This window comes from Kryptolebias marmoratus, linkage group LG14, assembly GCF_001649575.2.
Source record: "Kryptolebias marmoratus isolate JLee-2015 linkage group LG14, ASM164957v2, whole genome shotgun sequence".
NCBI lineage: Eukaryota > Metazoa > Chordata > Actinopteri > Cyprinodontiformes > Rivulidae > Kryptolebias > Kryptolebias marmoratus.
Window position 1 is genome coordinate 13,207,453 of NC_051443.1, and position 20,218 is coordinate 13,227,670.

Sequence of the window (20,218 nt, forward strand, 5' to 3'; positions counted from 1 at the left end):
TTAAAAAAACATTGTTTTTAAAATGATTTCACTGTGATTCTTTTTTTCAACAGTGTTCTTATTAAACTATTACGTTATGATTTTGTAGAAATAAAATGTACTGAATAGATCAGAGCTTTAAAATCAAATAAATCCCCTGATGGAAACGCTGTGCTCCATTTCATGATTTTCACATCATAACGACTACTAAAATAATAAATAAAAAGTTAGAAACAGGCTTTAAGAGGCCGTATCAGAGGGTACATGCTCACTATTCAAACACAGAGGTTTCACAAAAACATTTATTTTTTGTAAACAAATCGTGCAACCATTTAGGAAGCTTTGATATACCCAGTCGATACCAGGAGCGCACTCATCACATCACTACAAAGTCCAGAAGACCGTTTTTACGACAACCACATGTCTGCAGCCAGTAAACTTATACTGCCCCAGCTTCCACCTCAAACTGTTACATTTTAACGCGGCTTAACAGGGCGTCGCAAAGCACTCCAGGCCAATCAATTCCTCATTTATAAGCTAAACAGGTCAGCAGATATCCAGTATTATCAGTCGGTATTAAAACTGTGAAAGTCAACGAGAGGAAAGAGTCACGAGTAAAGACGTAAAATGTTCGGTGCGTTTTATGGAGAACTTCAATCATTAAAGTCTCATTTCATTTCACTCAAGCGTGTCACAACAAACCTGTCCACATTTTAAAACGTTCAGACTGGAAGTCAAATTAAACAGAAATAAAAATAAAAGAGGAATCCATCACTGATTTTTACACATAACTTTATTGAACAAATATATAGCATGTAAATATGTAAATAAAGCACACAATAGGAGCAAACATCACTAAGTTTACACATCCACATTTAAAAAGACAAACTTCCTATAAAAACAAATGATATATATATATATATATATATAGATATATATATAGATATATATATATATATCTATATATATATATATTTACCACTGGCACAAATCTGTGCAATAATATGTATTTTCTTGTACAAAATGCAAATAGCATTTCTGTTTTAAAGTCTGCCTTTTTCTGTTGACGTCGAATATAAATATTTTGCTCTTTGACGTGGCAGAGCTAGTCGTGCTTAATAAACATCTTTAAACTCGGAGCATGAAAATCTCCAAATCTGGACAAAAATATACTCAGACTTTACATCTATTCTAGGAAAATAGTGCACAGGAACGGATAATAGTGTGAAGAGCTGTATCAAACATACACACACGTTTTGTACAAAAAACGTCCAAAAAATTTAAATCTGATGGAACCACCTGGAGACGCGAACCTCACCTGAACCTGCACGTCCGATTAGGATTCCTGACAGTCCAGCTATCGACGCTCACAAATCTTAACGTTTTTAAAGTTTTGCTTCAGTGTGATCATGGATTCAGTCGTGTAAAAACAGGGCAGAAGTGAAGAGGTGCATCATATTGCTTTGATTTCTGCCTGACACCTTTTTACAGTCATGACGCTGAGGTAAATGGAGTGAAGTGAACTCAGCAGGCAGTTGATTTAGTTTTGTTAGGGTTTATTTTTATTATTAATATTATTTCCCAGTTTGGCACTTGCTGGAGTGTGATTCCCCGAGTAGAAATGTCCTAAGCGAGGACAGATTTGTTCAAAAGAGCTTTAAATGATTTCTCAAAAACACATTAATGAAAAAAAATAAATAAAAAAACAGCTGGATCTGCTGAGAAATTCTCCAACATTGACACTTTCGCTTAGTTTGAAATAGATTAGGAGGAGAAGTTAGATATAAATGTGCAAGTTTATATCTCACCTCAGCTAGAAAAATGTTTTTAAGCAGTCAGGCTGGTGATGAATCTGGTATGAATGTCTTACGTCTCTCTGGAGAACGGAAACAACTGCGGAGCCTCACTGGCAGTCTTCTCAGAGGCAACGCAAACACTTCCACACCGGCTCTCGTTTACAGTTCGTAGGGTTCTTCTTAAAGCGAGCCCTCAGCTCTTTCTCTACAAGTTTGTCTTACAACAGAGGCTCAGATATTATTGTCGGCTTAAAACGGACACGAGAAAATACAGTACAAAAGACTTCAATGATTGCAAATAACATGAGTAACTTTAGAATTCAAGTCTGTGAGCTTCTCTCAGATCAGCTAAGCTAACGTAATAACGTTAATAACACTACTCTGCGTGTGCTCTGTGTCGTGTGCTTGTGCTGTGAGCAGATCTGATGGGTGACCTGGTTGAATGCGGAGGTGGAGGTGGGGTGCCGGGGTGGAGGGGGGAGTCGTTACATGCAGTTGACCACATTGCTGGAGCCCTGACCCACGTCTCTGATCTGGCTGACGTGAGACGAGCACACGGCGACTCCGGCTCCGGCGCGGCAGTGAGACACGGAGCCCACCAGCTCCCACCTGGGACGCGAAGACACGGGAAGTGGTGAGGACACGGTTACAGATCGGCTGATGGAGACTTCAAAATAAGTTCAGTGAAAAATATTTAAAGATAAAATAATCAGGCCAATATTCCGGCCATTTAAAAGTTACAAAAAGCTTGGAAAAACACTTCAAATATATCTAGAGTAATATTCAAATGTTTTGCTTTTATAAAGCTCTTAATATGAAACTAACAGTCCTGGAAATATTCAACACATAAAACAATTGTGAAGTATAATACAAGATTATTGTCATTTTATTTCAACTTTTGTTAGGACAAAAAGACAAATACACTGATATGTAATTATTAAAGTTATTAGAACTTGGTGGTATGTCTTTGTTTGAATCCTTTTGTGGCATTAATGGCAGACATCCAAACAAGTTAGTTTAAAAAGAACAAGATTGCGGCAGGTAGCAAGGCGGCTCACGCAGGAGATCAAAGGGGCGCTCTGGATGATATTTGAAAACTGAATGTTTACAAGGAAATCAGCACCTGGCTGATTTAAACTGACAGCACACTCAGTTTGCAGCTATTTAGTCTCTTTTTATAAAGAGGCGGTGCAGTCAACCTCAGCAGGGACTAGAATATTTCTTAAACAGCTTCATATAGTCAAAAATGTATTCTGTTTTTAAAATATTTGGATGTTAATCCAGAGGGAAGAACAAAAAAAATGACCTATAATAGTTTTCCAACACTACAACACTTTTTTTATTATTATTATATTCTGGAGGAAAAGATTTACCTGTTCATTCGAGGCTCGAAAGCCTCCACTGTGTTCAGGTATATGTTTCCATTGTGCCCCCCGACTGCAAACACTCTTCCCATTACCGTGGCCACGCCGACTCCACCCCGAGGGGTGGTTAGCTCGGACACGTACTCCCAGCGGTGCATTCGAGGGTCAAAACGCTCAACTGAGCTCAAGGGGGAGTTGTCATCAAAGCCACCTTGAGGAAATCATCAAAAAGATAATGTGTAAAAAAAGATTACCTTTGGGGGAAATATAGACCACTGTGTGAAAAAACTGACTTGAAACAGCAAAATTACAAATAAAATAATAATTTAAGTAGAATTATGTGGTTAGTAACTCGAGTACAAAAGCCTTAATTTGCATTCACAATTTACAATGACTCAACACAAAATAAATGCTCATGAAACTTTTTCAAATTCAAGCTGAGCAATAAAAAACTCAACCTTTCATTCTGGGAATCAGTTAACAAACAACTTAAAACATGAACTTTTGTCGATTCATGCCTCTGTATATAAAACTGAAGGGTGCATACTTTGAGCATGTGATGTGGGTGTATCAGAAACCACCAATCTGCACAACTCGGACTTGTTTATGCCTCCAACAAACATTATCTGACTCTGCATAAAGAGACAAATACGACAGGTCATAACATTCCTCTCACCCACTACGTAGAGGCAGCCGTTGAGTTTGCTGACTCCATTTCCTGCTCGCCGCTGGCCCATCTCGGAGACCTCCATCCACTTGTTGAGGTGAGGGTTAAACCTTTCCACGCTGGAGAGCGACGCCACGCCATCATTTCCTCCCACTGCGTACACGTAACTCTGACAGGAAGAAATTTTGTCATTTCATTTGTTTCCCGCACTTTACCATCAGGTATAAATATTTAGTTGTGTCCCCCCCCCCCTCTAATTTTACCCCCAGTGCCACAGATCCAACGCCTCCTCTGGGTGTGTTCATCGGAGCCACAGCGCTCCAGCTGTCGCTTTCGATGTCGTAACGCTCCACATCATTGAAGCAGGAGTTATCGTCCAGACCTCCGATAGCATATATAGGACCACCAAGAGCTGCCAGGGCTATCCCCCTCCTGAAAAACACATAGATGTTTGGACTATTTACACAACAACGTCAAAGATGTAGAAGACAAAAACTGGTTCACTGCATGTAAAATGATCTGACCTAATTCTGACAAAATGGCTGCAATGAACCACCGTGTGTACCTTTTGGTATTCATGGAGGCTTTCATCATCCACTTGTTAGTGAGTGGATCAAACATCTCCATGTTCCCCAGGTGCTCGTTACCATCATGACCTCCAACAGCATAAACTTTACCTAGAAAATCAAGAAATAAATCAAACATACAAGACAGTTTAGTTTTTGATATTTTCGTTTAGAATGCTGCGATCATTGTAGTCACATCCAGAATGTCAAAGTTAACCAGCACTCTTCATCTTCTAAACCCTACATTCATGTTCGTTACCATTTCACATGAAGCTTCTCACCTCCAACAGATATTACGCCCACGTGACGTCGTCTGCTGTTCATTTCAGGACCGAAGAACCAGATGTTCTTCGTGATGGAGTAGCACTCGATGCTGCGGAACGGGTCGCCAGAACCTCCGCGGCCTCCCACACAGAACAGAACCCCTGAAGAAGTCAGACAGAACAAGATGTTGGTACAGTGAGAAAACACACATAAGCAATTCTTTATCACCGCAAAACTTTGGACTAAAATTAAGATCTTACAAAGGTTTGAAACTTCATTCAGTCAAGATGATTAACCTTTCATAAAAGAAAACTTGGGACATTTTTGATAAGCAGGTCATTCAAATCTTTCAACATTTTAATCAACACTTTATTCAGATCATGGATTGTATTTGATGTGACTGTGGCAACGCTCCAAATAAAGTATTGTTTCTGGGAAAATCTTTTTTTCTCTAACTTTTCTTGGGCTGTTTTATCACTGTGACTGACTTAGATATCTTATGAGACTGGTAAAGAGTGAATTTATCAACATCCCATCCTCTGATTTAAACCCAACTTCAGCTGCTTGTTTTTGTTGTTGCACAAACAAACAATAAACATGTGTTGAAGATTTTCTGACTCTTTTTAAATTACCATTTTAAATATGATCTTGAGTCCGTTTTGACACATCAACATTGAAAAGGATATAAAGTGCTGAGCTCAACCTTTTTATGCTATAAAAGTTGTTTCAAGATCAAGACAAAAACACCATCATATAAGTAGTACCTGCAGTGTGCTTTCGGGGGATAGTGCGAACTGAATACTCAAAGTCCGGGACCACCTTGTTGCTGAGATGCAGGTGGTAGTTCCGGGCTTCGTCCATCAGGTCGCGACAATTCAGGTTAGCTTTGATCATCTCCTCTTTTGCGACTGTTCCTGTCAGGAACTCTACTGGGAGCAACGGGAGCCGCACCTGAAGGACGGACAGCCATACGGCCAATTAAGTTACATAAAGCTGCAATCTTATACATAACACTAATTTACACACAGTTATAAAGCCAAACGTTCAGGTAAATGAGTAAACTTGGCTGCTGAAGTCTAACTTCACAAAAACAACTACAAAACTAGTAAAACAGGTATTCTCTAACCTGAGACATAATCGGGTCCAGCCAGGCTTCGTGGTGCTGGGGGTTTGCTTTCAGCCACTTCACTGCTGCGTTGTACACCTGGGTCTCTGAGTGGATGTTGAGGTCACTCGAGGACAATAAGGTGCGCAGGTGTTGGGGCGACACGCAGGTGAAGTCCTCGCACTCCACCACCTCAGTGAAGTGCTCGCAGGCGTAGCGGTCGGCCATGTCCATCAGATCCACGCGGTTGTGGCTCTCGGCAAACGTTCGAACAGCCAGGCAGTTGGTGGGGTGAAAGTGGGCCTTCATGTACTCGCAGCAGGCTCTGGCCACCAGCTCAACCTAACGGAGTCGAGAAACACAGCCAAACGCTACATTCTGATGTGCATTACAAGTAAAATGTTTTGCTATTATTTGGAGATGGGAGCATCATTATACTTTCAGTAGAAAATGCTGAACATGCCAGTTCAAATTATTGAGAGAGCGTGTTTGTTTACCTGAAGGATGCAGGCAGCATAAAGCAGTGGCTGCACATTGTCCACAGTTAGGGTGAGTTTGGAGGAATAGGCAAAGTGCACCAGGTCCTGGATGGCATCTCCATCGAAGTCCTTAATCTCTATGAGTTCCTGTTTGGCCTCCGACATATCTGATAGAAACATCGCCCTGAAGAAAGAAAGAAAAAAACAAAAGATGAAATTGTGAGATACTGTAGCAACAATTTTGTCTTAAATTAAAATGAGTACAAGAAAAATACATAATAATCAAATGAAATTCTAAATGAATTAAAGCTTCTGATGAGTATTCAAGAAAGAGGAGTTGGTTTGCTAAGGTTTGTTTTTACACGAAGCTTTGGATTATTAATCCTGGTCGTGTAGCAAGCTGAAACTACAATTATCAGTTCATCGTGCTGGCTGGAACAGGGATACTAGTAAATTAGGTACCCTTTGAATCAGCTTCCTAACGTTAAAATGAATCTATAAATAAAATAAAACTATCTTCAGTAACTCAGGGGTATGTAGGGAAACAACTGTAATTCCTTCACAGCACTCATTCCTACAAAATGTACCTTTAGAGCATAATTAATTTGATCTCCCTGACATTTTTGTGATCATAATGCCAATGATGCCTCAAATAAATGTTTTAAGATTAAGACACTGTATTAGCAGGCCAAAGGGCTCAGAAAACCTATGAAAATATAAGCAGGGGAGGCCAACCCTGGTCCTCGAGGGCCACTATCCTGCAGGTTTTACTTGTTTCTCTGCTCCAACACACCTGATTTGAATCAATGAGTGATTAACAGGCTTCTGCAGAACAGAAGAGGTAATTTAACCACTGAATCAGATGCAAGTAGCACTTGCAGGACAGTAACCCTCGAGGACCAGGGTTGGCCACTGCTAATCTAAGGTAAAGACTATAAGCAATAAATTCAACATACCTGAAGTAAGGGATGACACAAGCAAGTACTAGTTTGTGGCATGGTATCAATCTACTGCCAACCTATAAGAAGAGACAAATAAAGAATACATGACACAGGGGGAAAAAATGTACATTTTCACAGAAAATCTAAATACTGATACCTTTTCAGCTGACATATTATGTACTTAGAAAATATTAAGAAAAAAATATCTAAACTTCAAAACACAGAAAAAACAATGAAAACTAATCAAAGAAAACACAGGCACTTCTCTCTCGTATCGCATAGAGAAATCTACCTTCAGTGTGACGTCGCAGAGCTCCCCAACTTCATAGAAATGCCTGAGGGAGTTATGGAAGTCCTTCCAGGCTTCATGAGCCTCGAAGACAAATGACCCATCGGGCTCACATTCTGCTTTCGACGCCCTGTTTCCAGGACGCTTCTCCTTGGATTTCAGCTGCTTGGCATGATCTGGCACCACATCTCCTGGTGCCATGGTGGGCTACAGGAAAACAACCCTAAAAGGAAGATGAGACAAAAAAAATTCCAAAAACTTTAAGACACCTTAACATGTAAGAGTGGGCAAAATGGAAACTACAATTAATTAGTAAAAACTATATTGAAAACTGAACTTGTGTGTATCTTGTTTTGGTTTTAAACAAGAAAAACTACAAATGGAAAACAGTCTGATGTAAAATTATCAAAAAAAAGATAATTTTGTTTCCACCAGGTGTATTTAGACTCTTTAAGGTTGCTTCAGCACCTCTAAATTAGAAGCAAGCTTATTATTATGAGATTAATCAGTACTTAATACACAATGATAAACGTTAAAGCTGCTCCTGACCGACTCATCAAGACTTATTTTGCAATTTCTTCCTTTCCAAAGCTGTAACGTCTTTCTGTCACCATCTAAAGCAGTCTCTGTTAAGTTGAAGAGGCTACACCTGCATCTACGTTCGTCTTCATAACATTTTAAACATGGCTCTGATTATTTAATGACTTCTGCAAGAGGTCAGTGACAGACTATAAACCTGGTCACTGTTGGAACCGAGTTACAGTCCAGACGGTGATGCCCTGCGTGTGTTTTGGACCATAAAACTGTGCAGATTCAACACAACATAAAGCTTCAGATTCTGGCACCTGAACTATTTTAGATTTGTGGCATGATTTTAGAAAGTGCAACGGTTTTTTAATGCCATCATCAAAATCATATGTGAAGAAAATGTTAAAAAATTGGTTTGATTTCAAAGATGCTTTTGGACTCAGGTTATTATTTTACTGGAGCAGAGATTAAAAGGACAGTATCTCTATTTTATGGTGGATCTTTGATTGCATGTGGTTCAGAGTCTGTTTTGTATGTGTTTATTTTTATATAACTTGATTTTATTTTTAACCGATTGATAGTCCTCCATAAAATATGTGTGTATGTGAATATACCAACTATTCATTCAAAACAAGAACTTTCACCGACTAATCAATTCACTTCTAAAGTCGGGTTTCGATTTGAGTGAAGGTTTGACAACAACGAAACAGGATGGAAAGTGTTTCCTAATATTCTGTAGTGGTAGTGAGCAGTAGAATAGTCATAAATTAAAAGTAGATGGGTTGTAAATTTGCACTTTGCACAGCTGATAAAACAATCAGGCAGATTTTTACTGTTAAAAATTAGTAAATAAATGGCTTACACTTCACAGCCATGCCTAACTTTCACAGTGAAAAACAGATCCTGTCTTTCATTCCACAATACATTAATTACAACAAGTGTAAAAAGAAAACTTCAGTATTTAAATTATGCAACAAAAAGAGAAACAGTGCAGGCAGACGCTGGCTGCCAGTTGTGAAAGTTCAGTCAGTATTCCTCCCTTGTGTCGCGTCCTTTTCAAGCATTCAGCAAAGACTGGAGCCAAACGTGGAGGAAAAATTAGGGCAACTAGTTCTCACCAAGCTAATAAAGCTCTCTTTGAACACCAGACTGAGCGATCAAAGAAATAAAAAAAAATCCTACCTACTGCCGCAGCAGATGACAAAATCTCCTCAGTTGTTTGTCTACAAGAGAGTGACAGAGAGCAGCCAGCCGGCTCAGAGGCCAAAGCTTCACCCACACCTCACAGATAAGCTGTGGGTCGGACACTGAATAGACTCAGTGTGTCAGCCCTCATCGCTAGTCCTCTCAGCTATACGGGAGCAGGAAACATCCAGCCCCATCACATACACCAATGAACGGTTCTGTGGACCCGGTTCTTGAGACTGATCGAATCCTCGCCACATCTGGGGACTTAATCTCATTCGCTTTGTTCAAAAAAAGAAAAAAAACAACCGCAGGTCACGTTTCTGTCACATTATCTATATGGAATAATTGGAGTCAACAGTTAGAAACAGATTAAACTCAACTCTACTGGGTCCAAACGGAAAAACAACAAATATTTGTATGTATCTGAGTGTATCCGCCACTAAAGCAGAGCTCTTCACTAAGCGACGTGCACACCCCATGAGGGCAGTATCCACTCCAGAGGGCCCAGTGATGTTAAATGTCTTCCCCTGCTTCATTTCTGACAGCATCAAAACAAAAGTGCTAGGAAATAGATCGCTGTCGTGGTCCTTTAGGTTCAACTTTCAATCAGCAGAGTACAATCATATTACTAAAAAAGTTGCTCCACACAACTATTTAAAGCCTATTGTTAATTGAATTTAATTATCAACTCAGGCAACATAACGCTTTGATGCTTGCATTTGATGCAAGCAACACATTATAAATGGAGGAACATATATATAAAAAAGTATCCTGTAAATCATGATTTAAGAAAAAAAAACACCTTCTTTGCTTCGTCCAGCAGCATTTTTCTGTAGGGAAAGAGTGAGAAACATTTCACTTTTAAATTACTGTCTGATATCAATAAGTAACAGCTCTTTGTCAAAGTTTAAAGACGATATAAAAACAAATTCAACGTAAGCTTCTGTCAAACTGACTGCTTAGTTTTCACTGTTAACCTCTCATTCAGCTGCTATCTTTAATTAAATAGATGACATATAATTTATAGATCCTAGCCTTGTGTTTGTTTGCCTTTCATAAAAAACAAGCGTATTAAAAACGCGTTGTTTTGTAGCAACAAAGCCAAACCAATGACTGACAAATGTCAAGAGGGTGATCTGCCATGATAATCAATTGTACTGTTTGCATTTTTTATGCCTTGTACAAGACATTATATACATATTAGACGACATTACAGTCTTTAGTGGTCCAATACAACCAAACTGAACCCTTTTTTCACTTCTCTTGGTGAGTCCAAAATAAAGCACCTTGGATGTGAAATCCTGCAGGCTGCTGCCTTTTAACCATGTCGAAATATTTAGCGACCACATGTTTGTAGTAAACACGAAGAAAAACATAACAGTGTACACCCTGGACATTACTAGAATTGGCATAAAATATCTGTTGACGTTTCATGACTTTCGGTGAGTTACAACTTTTACAAAGCGGTGAAATGTCCTGCAGTTAGGATTAAAAAGGTCCTCAATGGCAAAACAGTAAACCACACGTAATGCGTTTGTCAAGCAAAGCGAGCATGGTTTTACACTGGTTAACACACTGTTAACAAGACGTTTAAGGACATTCTCAATAAGCTCCCGAAAAACAAATAAATCGACTCGTTTCGACGTTAATGAATTTGACATATAATTAATACAGCTAACCAGGCTAACGGTGGATTTACTGTTAGCTTGTTTGCTAGCATCAGCATGACAGTTAACGATACCTGACAGGAAACGGAGAGGATTTAACTAAAAAAAATATGGCAAAAACAAAACACAGAGGGTCGCAAATTAAAAATAAACGTCGGGTAATTGTTTCGTGAGTTCAAATATGTTATGGTTAAATACCTCATGTCGCAGCAAGAATTAAAATGCCGGCTTGTTTAGGTGGAATATTGGCTTTGGCACGTTTGTAGCGATCCGCGGTGCTTCATGGGTAATGTAGTTTTTAAGGTGACCAGCTTTACTCTCCATTTCAGCAAGGTGGTTTTCTCAATAAACTATGTAGACGAAGCTGAACTTTAAATACATTGTTCAAAACTCATTTATACTAACAAAATATGAATTTAATAAACACCTAAATAACTAATCTTAATATTTTATTTACATAAGCCTTATAAACCCCTATAAAAAATCACAAAAAAATCTTAATCAACTACATCACTCAATCAGTATCTACATAAATATTAGGTTGATTAAAGGTTTTTTATGAGTCAGCTTGAAACACCAAACTCTACACTTAAAAACTGGCAGTTCTCTCTAAAACATTGCAATTAAAAAAAGCAAACCTATTTCTTTGGGATTATTAGGGACATGAGGGTCAATTACTTTGAGTAACCAAACATGACTGCTTTTAATTGTTTATTTTTTTTCCTTTGGTCTGACGCAAAAAAAAAATCTCTGCAGACACTAAAAACATAATTCAGCACCATGAGTGAAACACACACAGTAAGAAAAAGTTAAAGGTGTAATAACAAATATTATGTACCTATAACGTGCAATAAAGTCTTGTAAAATTATACCTTAACACCTTTACACCCTGGAGGAATTTTCTTTATTGTATTTCAGAGTAGCGTCTGCAAATTTCCTGCTACAATTTGCACATGAGGAATCCTGAGAAAAGGTCATGAATTTTATGCTTGTTTAAAACAGGAAACTAACAAAAAATAACACGTGTAGAATCCAAGTCCATGCCTACAAAATCATCCAGAATTTCTAAAAGCACTTAGAGGTGTTATATTAGTGTAAATATGGAGAAAGTTAAAGCACAAAGGATAATAAAACCCTGTCTCAGTACTTGGGCTCACGCATGCTGCGTATTTACAGTTAAATTCTGTCAAATAACCAAAACTGAAGTCCAAACACAACAAGTGTAAAACAAAGCTGCACATCAGTAAAGAGGATTTATTTCAGAAAAGTGGAAATGTATAGTTTATTTGCCACAAAAAATGGAAAACACTACGTCTACAGGCCACTTAGAGAATGTACAATATATTTCTTTGACACAGTCAAAGTTCATGTTTATGAAAGCCGTCTAACAGCCAGCATGACGGACTCGAGTCCTACTTGTGCTTCCTCTTCTTCAGCAGGGCGGCCTGTAGAGCCAGCTAGACGAGACAAACAGAAGCAGCTTCATTATTTCTGGTCCGTAACATTTGTCCAGTCAGAGTCAAACACGGCGTGTAGATGTGTTACCTGTCTCTCTCTGAAGGAGCGTTTGCCTTTGGTTCTGACGTTCTGACTGTGTCTCATCATCATGAAGTTCTTCGTTCTCTTTTTCTCCTTATTGCTGGTGCTGGCGTGGGGGTTCAGCTTCATGTGCTTTTTGACAAACTCCTTTCGGTCGGTCCGTCCTGCCTACAGATCAAACACATCATCAGAATCAGAGGGAAAACTATTCGATTAATTAGTTTAATGAAAACTATAAATGGTATTTGACAGTAATAATCTCTTGTTTCAACAGTACAGAATCAGGCGCAGGATTAAAATCCAAGCGTAAGATTTTACCATTGCTGTTGCCAGTCGTGTTTCTTTATCCGATTTAGGTTTTTTATGCAGCTTCTCAATGTTTCTCAGTGTCAGCAGCTCTCCTCTGAAATATGAGAAGCAAAAAGTTATTGTGAAGCTTAATAAAAGGATTTGAGATAAACCGTGTGTCCCCACACAATCATGGAATTCCTTCTGTTCTCACCTGTCCTCCTCCTCATCACTCTCCACCATCTTCCTCTTCTGGCCCTTCCCCGGAGTGGCGTTGACCTCTTTGGCCATCTGAGCCAGACGGATCTTCTTAAAGTCATCTTGAGTGAGGAGCCTGCTACTGCTAACTGCCGCCGCCTTGGCTCGTCTTTCCTCAGGTGGCATGCTGTGAAGTTTCTCCGCCTTTCAAAAATATATACATGATTGTAAAACCAACGTAAAGAACTGTGAAGTTGGACATGTAAACACAGTAAGTGCACCAGGTTTCTGCACCCTGTCACCCATCTTCATTCTCACCAAGGCTCCTGCTTCTTCATCAGATGAATGGTGAACATCCACCCATTCTCCATCCTCCTCATCATCACTGATACTGGCGCTCTCCCAGCCATCTAATCACCAAGAAAGAAACACAAACCTGATGTCACTTATTATCACAGTGTGGAACATGAAGATGGATTTTATAGTCCACATCTACAAATGTGATGCAATCCTGTGGATTCAATAACATCATCAGCTGACCTTCATCCTCCTCTCCCTCTTTGTTCTCCTCCTCCTCTTCCTCCTCCAGGACTTCAGCGCCAGGGATGTAATCTATGGCCTCCAGCTCTCCGTAGTCTTTTATTTTGGCTTCTGCTGACGCCTCCGTGGGTTTCCCCTACGCAGACATTTTTGATTTGCAAAAAAAAAAAGAGACAGCTTTGTGAGTTCTTGGAACTGGAAATGTTTGTCTAGGATTTTATTTTTATGATTATTTTTTGCTGCTGTTCTTTTTTACTTTGTTACAACACGTGGCATGCACAGTTTTTTACTTTTTTTTGATATATTGGTTTTTTTTTCCAAAGTTGCTGTCTATGTAATACATAAGACGTGTAAGACATGCGTGTTAAAGTATTTTACAAGTTTCTTTCTATGCATTATGAATTTACAATTTCAAACCATATTTCATGCAAACATTCTGATATTTTCATTTTATTTTCTAAAAAAATCTGGATTATTTCATGTACAGTTTTAGTACTAAAAAAACAAATGTGTAAAGCTGCTTTTGTTATTTCTGACAGAAGTTTGTGTTAGGTTAGGCCTCATCTACACTACTCTGGATATTTTTAAAAAAGCTGTGTTCTAAAAAATTAATAAATCCATCTAAATGATTTTAATAAAAAAAAGATGTAATACATATGCTGTGCCACAAGGTGGCATAAAATAAAGGGAAAAAACAGTCTTAGCTATTTGTTTCTCCTCACATTCAAAATTTTATTTCAGATATTAACTATTTCAGCCTACTATCAAAGTTTGATGGTGACATGATCACGATAAAACAAGACAGATGAAGAATAAATAAATGAATAAAAACTAAAAATTGCACCAGTGTCGTTTTTCTTTTTAGGGCACAAACTAATAGTGAGCCTGTGACAAATTAGCTCCTTCATCAGTTTCTAAAAAGCTCAATATTTTGAGTTCACGAGGATCCATCAGGACAATCAGTTTTTAAACATCTCAGTTTTTCTCTCCAAATCCCTATTTGCAGTAGAAGGAGGCCAGTGTTTTCAGGAACTCACCCGGTCCTTTTTGAGCAGCATCTGTGGGTTGAGCTTTCTGAACAGCTGAATCAGTCCTCTGGCCGACATCATTACATCTGGGAAGGAAAAAAAAAACACTGCCAGTAAATACCAACATGAGCCAATACTGTAGAAACTATGAATAATTATTGTCCACGACAAAAACAAAACAGATTTCTCTCTCACTCTTGTTTTTGTGGGTCTTGTATTGGGCTAAGTCCTGCAGCAGGTCTTCATTAATAGCAAGCGGACAGCGGGACACCACTTCCTTGATGGCATTAATGCTAAAGAGCAAGACAACTCTGGTAGTTAGAAACATTTGAACATACTTCCTCTCATACTGTAACACAGCAGACATGCCATCCTCTTACCCGACAGTCATGACCTCCCCAGAGTTCCTGTCGGTCACAAAGTTGTTGGCGATGGTCTTGATCATAGGTTCAATTATCTGCGAAGTGTAAATGAATCAACAGCGTCACAGTGCTGTGCTAATTCTACTCTGTTTACAGAGTGAGTGTGTGATGTACCTCCGGAGGGACAAGCTGGTGGGAGGCCTGCGCGGCACACAGGAGAATCTTTGTCACTTCTGCAGAAACAAGCAGCACAATGTTAACAACCGACAGCTTCATCGACAGTTTCACTGCACCGAGAGTCATCCTCACCTCTCTGATGAGGCTGCACAAACCTCTGGATGAAGGGATAGAAGTTGAACAGAAAAAGCTGTGCCAAAAAAAAAGAAACAATAAAATATTACATTTATTGTTTAGATTATTTTAAATAAACTACAGGGCAATTTACCAAATCCCACGCTTCAAAAGTACCACCAGAGAGAATGAACATGTAGATTTATTTTGTTTTATCCTACAAACTTTAATCACTGACCTCATGGATTCCAACCAGGCGAGAAATGAGCTCCATCATCATCATCTTCACCTCAAAACGCTCCTTCGAGCTTTCCAGCTGCTTTAAGAGCTTCTCTGAAAAATCTTAACAGGGAGAGACATTTGATGCCTTATATGTTGGTAACCTGGAGCAGAAATGATCGCACCTTGAGCTGCGGTGGTTGTGGTTTGCCGCCCAAGCAGGCGAGTTTACCTTGAGGGTCATGAATGAGGTGGATTGCAGAAAAATTGAACACTTCCGCTTTCTTCTTTTTCTTGTGTTTCTGCCAAGGAAACGGAAGATGATTAGGGATTTTAACGACAACAGGAGCTCAGCCGAGTGCAGACGAGTGTAAAAAGTGCCGTGGCAGAGTTTACCACGGTGGTACCTTGAGGACTTTCATGGCTTTGTCCAGCTTCTTCTTGTTTTTAGTGGTTTTCTTGCCTGTGGAGAACCTCACCATCAGGTCTCTGGATGATGGTCCCTCATTCTGAAAATTAAATGTCTTATTCTTCGTACAAGCTCTGAATTATACAGCACACCACCCAGCTTCTGAATATTATACACTTCAATAGAAATATATTTATATGCTTCAAAAAAACTCTTATTATGAATCAGAACAATTTTATTTTTGGTACTCACCTCTGATTCTGAATCACTCTCGTTTTTATCATCTTCATCTTTACCAAGAAAGAACTTCAAGCCTGCAACAAGAATCTAAACCAGAAAAGAGGCAAGGGAGGACACAACATTTTTCCATTTATTCAACAATTAAAATATTGCTTTCTAATAGGATTAAAAAAAAAACAAGAACATACCTTTGTGACCTTTGAGAAGCATGCCGTTGTAATGACATTAACTGTTTTGGTGTCGTTCCTGAACACAGAAAAAAAACAATCTGAGTATCAATCAGTTACAAGACGTTTTTGTAAAAAAAATAAAAAGACATTTCTTTAAAACTCACCATATGTTTCTTTTATAAAGCTCCGCCATCACATCTAAGGAGATCTTTGCTGCCATAGGATTACTGTCTCTCAGCATGGTGTACATGAAGTTCTGCAAAGTCTGCGACACATTGTTACACAAATGAATGGCGAAGAGGCCTTGAGGTCCAAATACTGCAAACACAAGAAGACGTAAAGAGCACTTACTGTGTTGACCTTGTTGTTCTTGTGTTTTGCGTTGATGTTTTTGATATCCGTTACAATGTGTGTGTACAGAGTCTGCGGAGCACAAAAAAGAGCAAATGAAACAGGGAAATATGGAATTTCAGGATGCACATGTAAATAATGTCAGAAGAGACTCCAAACTGCACGAACACAGAACTCTCTTAATCTGTAAATCTGCAGTAAATCTCCATTACAAAATAAGCTTGGAAATGTGTTGGAAAAAAGGAAGACTGGTTGTGTTTCTGCAGCTATTTGAAGACGGAGCATCCTGACCTTCCTGAGCAGTTTGTCGTGACATCGCAGCAGCTCAAAGAAGAGCTCCAGGAGCCCCGTGGGGTCGATCAAATTCTTATTCCTCAGGAGAATCAGCGCTTTGCAGAAGGTCTGTCAACATCAGAGAAACCCCATCAACACATGTCAAGCTTTATGAACAGCTGATGTGAGGAAAGCAGCACCAGTGTGCCATACAGGTCACAAATCTTCTCACCATCCGCAGATCTGCCTCCAGAACTGTGTGGTGATTCATCAACAACTCGGACAGCTCCTGGGGAAATGTGGACAGCTGCTGCACGTAGCAGTGAGCGACCTGAGGAGCAGTAAACAAGTTTAAACACACACACATAACGACACACTCAGCCGCTCACAGCGATAGCCACATCCCACACCTGAGCCAGAAACATGACGAGCTCTGCCAGCTCCTTGTTGGGTTTGTCAGGCTGCAGTTTGAAGATCTCTACATTGGACTGATAATGGCGGTGCTGCTGAAGAAACTGTCCAAAAACATAGGAGAAACAAACCGTGAGCAAAAGCTCAAAAACTGTCAACCAGCTGAGATAGCTAACAACGTTAGCATGCTAGCTAACAACACCAACCTCGTCCACGTAGGACTGCGGGTCTCTTTTTATCAGGTTCTGAAGCTGCGGTAAATTGTTTGGTAGCTTGTTGTTTTGTCTTCCGGGCATGGTGAGAGGTTATTAAAACGAAATGTTGCAAAAAAGAAAGAGGTGGAGAGAAAGTAGCTCTAAACGCGAAGCGTGGCCACTCTGGGCGCAGCCATTAAACTCGAAACTGGGGACCTTGCGTCACATCCGGTACCGGCTAGAGTCATTTCCGCTTTCTTTAAGTTTTATATAGATGAGAACACTTTCTCCTCATTTACAGAATCCAAACAGCATTTTGCATCAACTCTTTATATATTAATAATATATATATTGAAAGTGGGTAAAAAGAGAGGGTTGTGTCATGAAGAGCATCCGGCGAAAACACGAGTCAAAGAGACCTTGGAGAGGTAGAGGTATGCACTGGAAAGACAAGTAATGGAAGTCAGCCATAGAAAGATAGAGTCCAAATGTGTTAATGAAAGGGAGGCAGGAAGAACAGTGGGGCTACAAGGAGCAGAGGCCACAAAGGTGCAGGACTTAAAGTACTCAGGGTCGACTGTCCAGGGAAACGGGGAGTGTGGTGAAGAAGTGAAGAAGAGAGTCCAGGCGGCAGGATGGAGTGATTTGTGACAAAAGGGTGACATCAAAGGTCAAAGGAAAGGTTTACAAGACAGTGGTGAGAGCAGCCATGATGTGTGGTTTGGAGACAAAAAGACAGGAGACAGAACTGGAAGTGGCAGAGCTGAAGATGTTGAGGTTCTCCTTGGGAGGGACAAGGATGGACAGGATTAGGAATGAGGTCATCATAGGTACAGCACAGGTTGAAGGACTGGGAGATAAAGTTAGAGAGGCCAGACTGAGATGGTTTGGACATGTGCAGAGGAGGGACAGTGGGTATATTGGTAGAAGGATGTTAGAGATGCAGCTGCCAGGAAAAAAGACAAAGAGGAGATATATGGATGCAGTTAGAGAGGAAATTGAGGAAGTTGGAGTGAGGACAGTGGACGCAAAAGACAGAGTTAGATGGAGGAGGATGACTCGCTGTGGCAACCCCTGAAAAGGGATCAAGATTTACACAGTACTGTGCACCAAAACCTTTGCTGGTGTTCTCAACTTCTCAAATCTTGTTGTTTAAAAACTCCAGTAGTTTCCTCATTCCACCTTAAAAAAAAAGTACTTGAATTTATTTTCCAGAGTGGAAACTTGTTAGCAGTGATCAGAAAGCAGCAGATAATGTTGAGGTGCTTAGATTTAATCAGCTCTTCACGCATTTCTACACTTCACTGGTATGAAAAATGAGCATAAATCAGGACTTCATTAACGTCTTTGAATCAGTCGCTCATACTATTTAGGCAAAACCTGTTTAAAAAAAACAGCTATTACCAGAATATATTTGACCCCTTTTTCTTATAGGTTTGATTTTTGACAAAGTCAAATTTATACTTTACATGAAATTTTGATTTGGTGAGCTTAGAGTTACTGTAAAACTGAACGAACGCAGCAGAGTAAAAAGCCAATAAGACTGTAGAGTTAAGGTAGGTAATAAATGTGGTATTTATGTTTCTGTTGCTTCTCGTTCCGTTTTTCATTCAGCAGACAGTCGACATAAAAATGCTGTCTAATTAAACTAAGCAAGTGTGCAGCTGGTCAGTAAATTCCAGAGTACCATAAAATCCATCTGAACACATGATTAGAATTTGTTTTACAAGAATAAATTCATGGCTTTGGTTCCACACAGTGGTGAAACAGGTTAAGGACAATTTATCTCTGTTGTGATCATTTGTCCAGCTTGTTAAAATGTTGTATTTGTATTTAAGGTATTTATGTTAAATTCTTCTCTTTGTACGCAGAGATACAGTGGCTGATTATCTGTACAGTTAAACAGTAAAATACAATGAAGGCTTCACGGTCTCCTTCTCTGTTCTTTGACCCAAAATCATTTATTGTGTAAAATTATGGTCAAAAATAACACTTTAAGAAAGCACAAAATACATCCTCTACATGACATTCAAAATGCATCCAGTTTAAGTTTCAGGAGATGAATATTTACAATTTAAACTTTATTATTTGCCTCAGGCAGTATTAGCAAATACTGTATAAAAGATTTCTTTACAAAGTAAATACTGACATAGTATTTTGTCAAAGGAAGTTCCAGCATCAAAACACACAAAACTGTTCCACATAAAACATATGGATTCACTGATCATTTCATATTCATCTTAAAAATATCCAAAAAACGAAAAAAAAAAAAAATCTTAGTATACTCTTGTGACAATAAGAAGTAAAATCAGCAGCTTTCATAAATGCACAGAAAGGGAGCAGCAGCCAGAGAAAACTGAAAAAAAAAACCCCCAAAAAACAGAGCAAACATAAAAATATAAACTTCTTAAAAGGATTTCTTCTCATAGAACCAAACAGTTAAAGGCTTTAGAAAAAAAAAAAAAAAGTACAATTTGGCAGTTTTTGCCTGTATCAACTTGTCTTTCTGCTTTGTTCTTGTAAAAAGAGTCACTCGGCCTTTAAATGACAGCGAACTGTGTTTTCTATCCGGAGATTTTTTCTTCTGCTTGGAGGCATCTGAGGACATAGAGGATGACTTGATAGCAAAAAATATACTGTTCCTGTTGAAACAGAAGAGATAAATGAACGAGAGCCAAACAGATGAACGGTTCAAACACTGCAGTTAATACAATTATAAAATTAATCACCTCTGTTTGGACCATTCCATATCTCTGGAGTCTCATGTTTCTTACAATATCTGAAATATCAAACTGAAAAGAAAAAAAATGTATTAGATTCCAGTTTTTAAAAAGAAGACTTTCAGCAAAACTAGACGAAGTCTTTCATGCTT

At 39.1% G+C, this 20,218-nt stretch overlaps 3 protein-coding genes across 9 annotated transcripts in view; all 3 read right to left on the reverse strand.

Annotated features, from left to right (window-relative positions):
- Nucleotides 1-777: 777 nt before the first annotated feature.
- klhl8 (kelch-like family member 8) lies at nucleotides 778-11,132 on the reverse strand. 2 transcript variants are annotated; one of them, XM_017407487.3, is made up of 13 exons: nucleotides 11,032-11,089; nucleotides 9,969-9,996; nucleotides 7,454-7,673; nucleotides 7,177-7,238; nucleotides 6,239-6,404; nucleotides 5,763-6,083; nucleotides 5,401-5,587; nucleotides 4,654-4,797; nucleotides 4,372-4,483; nucleotides 4,070-4,238; nucleotides 3,816-3,975; nucleotides 3,149-3,350; nucleotides 778-2,384 (listed from the first exon to the last, which is right to left on the reverse strand). In XM_017407487.3, the coding sequence occupies exons 3-13, from the start codon at nucleotides 7,649-7,651 to the stop codon at nucleotides 2,261-2,263; spliced, it is 1,845 nt and encodes a 614-aa protein (XP_017262976.1). In that variant the 5' UTR covers nucleotides 7,652-7,673; nucleotides 9,969-9,996; nucleotides 11,032-11,089; the 3' UTR covers nucleotides 778-2,260. The 2 variants fall into 2 exon arrangements, with proteins under 2 accessions (XP_017262976.1, XP_017262975.1); XM_017407486.3 differs by lacking the exon at nucleotides 9,969-9,996 and having other exon boundaries at nucleotides 11,032-11,132.
- A 588-nt stretch (nucleotides 11,133-11,720) lies between these two features.
- sdad1 (SDA1 domain containing 1) lies at nucleotides 11,721-17,572 on the reverse strand. The gene is made up of 22 exons (XM_017407506.3): nucleotides 17,359-17,572; nucleotides 17,152-17,256; nucleotides 16,974-17,072; nucleotides 16,760-16,870; nucleotides 16,469-16,540; nucleotides 16,282-16,382; nucleotides 16,136-16,193; nucleotides 15,960-16,034; nucleotides 15,706-15,807; nucleotides 15,531-15,600; nucleotides 15,318-15,421; nucleotides 15,098-15,155; nucleotides 14,963-15,021; nucleotides 14,807-14,883; nucleotides 14,622-14,719; nucleotides 14,436-14,512; nucleotides 13,399-13,534; nucleotides 13,177-13,268; nucleotides 12,875-13,062; nucleotides 12,691-12,775; nucleotides 12,379-12,540; nucleotides 11,721-12,290 (listed from the first exon to the last, which is right to left on the reverse strand). Exons 1-22 carry the CDS (start codon nucleotides 17,446-17,448, stop codon nucleotides 12,246-12,248), a joined length of 2,064 nt encoding a protein of 687 aa, XP_017262995.1. The 5' UTR covers nucleotides 17,449-17,572; the 3' UTR covers nucleotides 11,721-12,245.
- Nucleotides 17,573-19,281: 1,709 nt separating this feature from the next.
- Nucleotides 19,282-20,218, reverse strand: part of ptpn13 (protein tyrosine phosphatase non-receptor type 13) — a 41,340-nt gene continuing 40,403 nt past the window's right edge. For all 6 annotated transcript variants that reach the window (XM_017407777.3, XM_017407778.3, XM_017407775.3 and 3 more), the window contains 2 exons: nucleotides 20,076-20,138; nucleotides 19,282-19,988 (listed from right to left, as the gene is read on the reverse strand). In XM_017407777.3, coding sequence (XP_017263266.1) covers nucleotides 19,911-19,988; nucleotides 20,076-20,138 — 141 coding nt within the window. In that variant the 3' untranslated portion in view covers nucleotides 19,282-19,910. The remainder of the gene's footprint in view (nucleotides 19,989-20,075; nucleotides 20,139-20,218) is intronic.

Bases quoted from the DNA above. Each gene is read 5' to 3' on its own strand.
- klhl8 (XM_017407486.3), bottom strand. From the start codon at position 7,651: ATGGCACCAGGAGATGTGGTGCCAGATCATGCCAAGCAGCTGAAATCC. The intron at 3,976-4,069 runs GTAAAATTAGAG...TCTTCCTGTCAG, and splicing joins TTGGATCTGTGGCACTGGGG to AGTTACGTGTACGCAGTGGG. The intron at 3,351-3,815 runs GTGAGAGGAATG...GATTTCCTCAAG, and splicing joins CGGCTGCCTCTACGTAGTGG to GTGGCTTTGATGACAACTCC.
- sdad1 (XM_017407506.3), bottom strand. From the start codon at position 17,448: ATGCCCGGAAGACAAAACAACAAGCTACCAAACAATTTACCGCAGCTT. The intron at 15,808-15,959 runs GTGAGTACCAAA...TTTAATTTTCAG, and splicing joins AGAGTGATTCAGAATCAGAG to AATGAGGGACCATCATCCAG. The intron at 14,513-14,621 runs GTGAGAGAGAAA...TTTCCTTCCCAG, and splicing joins CAAGACCCACAAAAACAAGA to ATGTAATGATGTCGGCCAGA.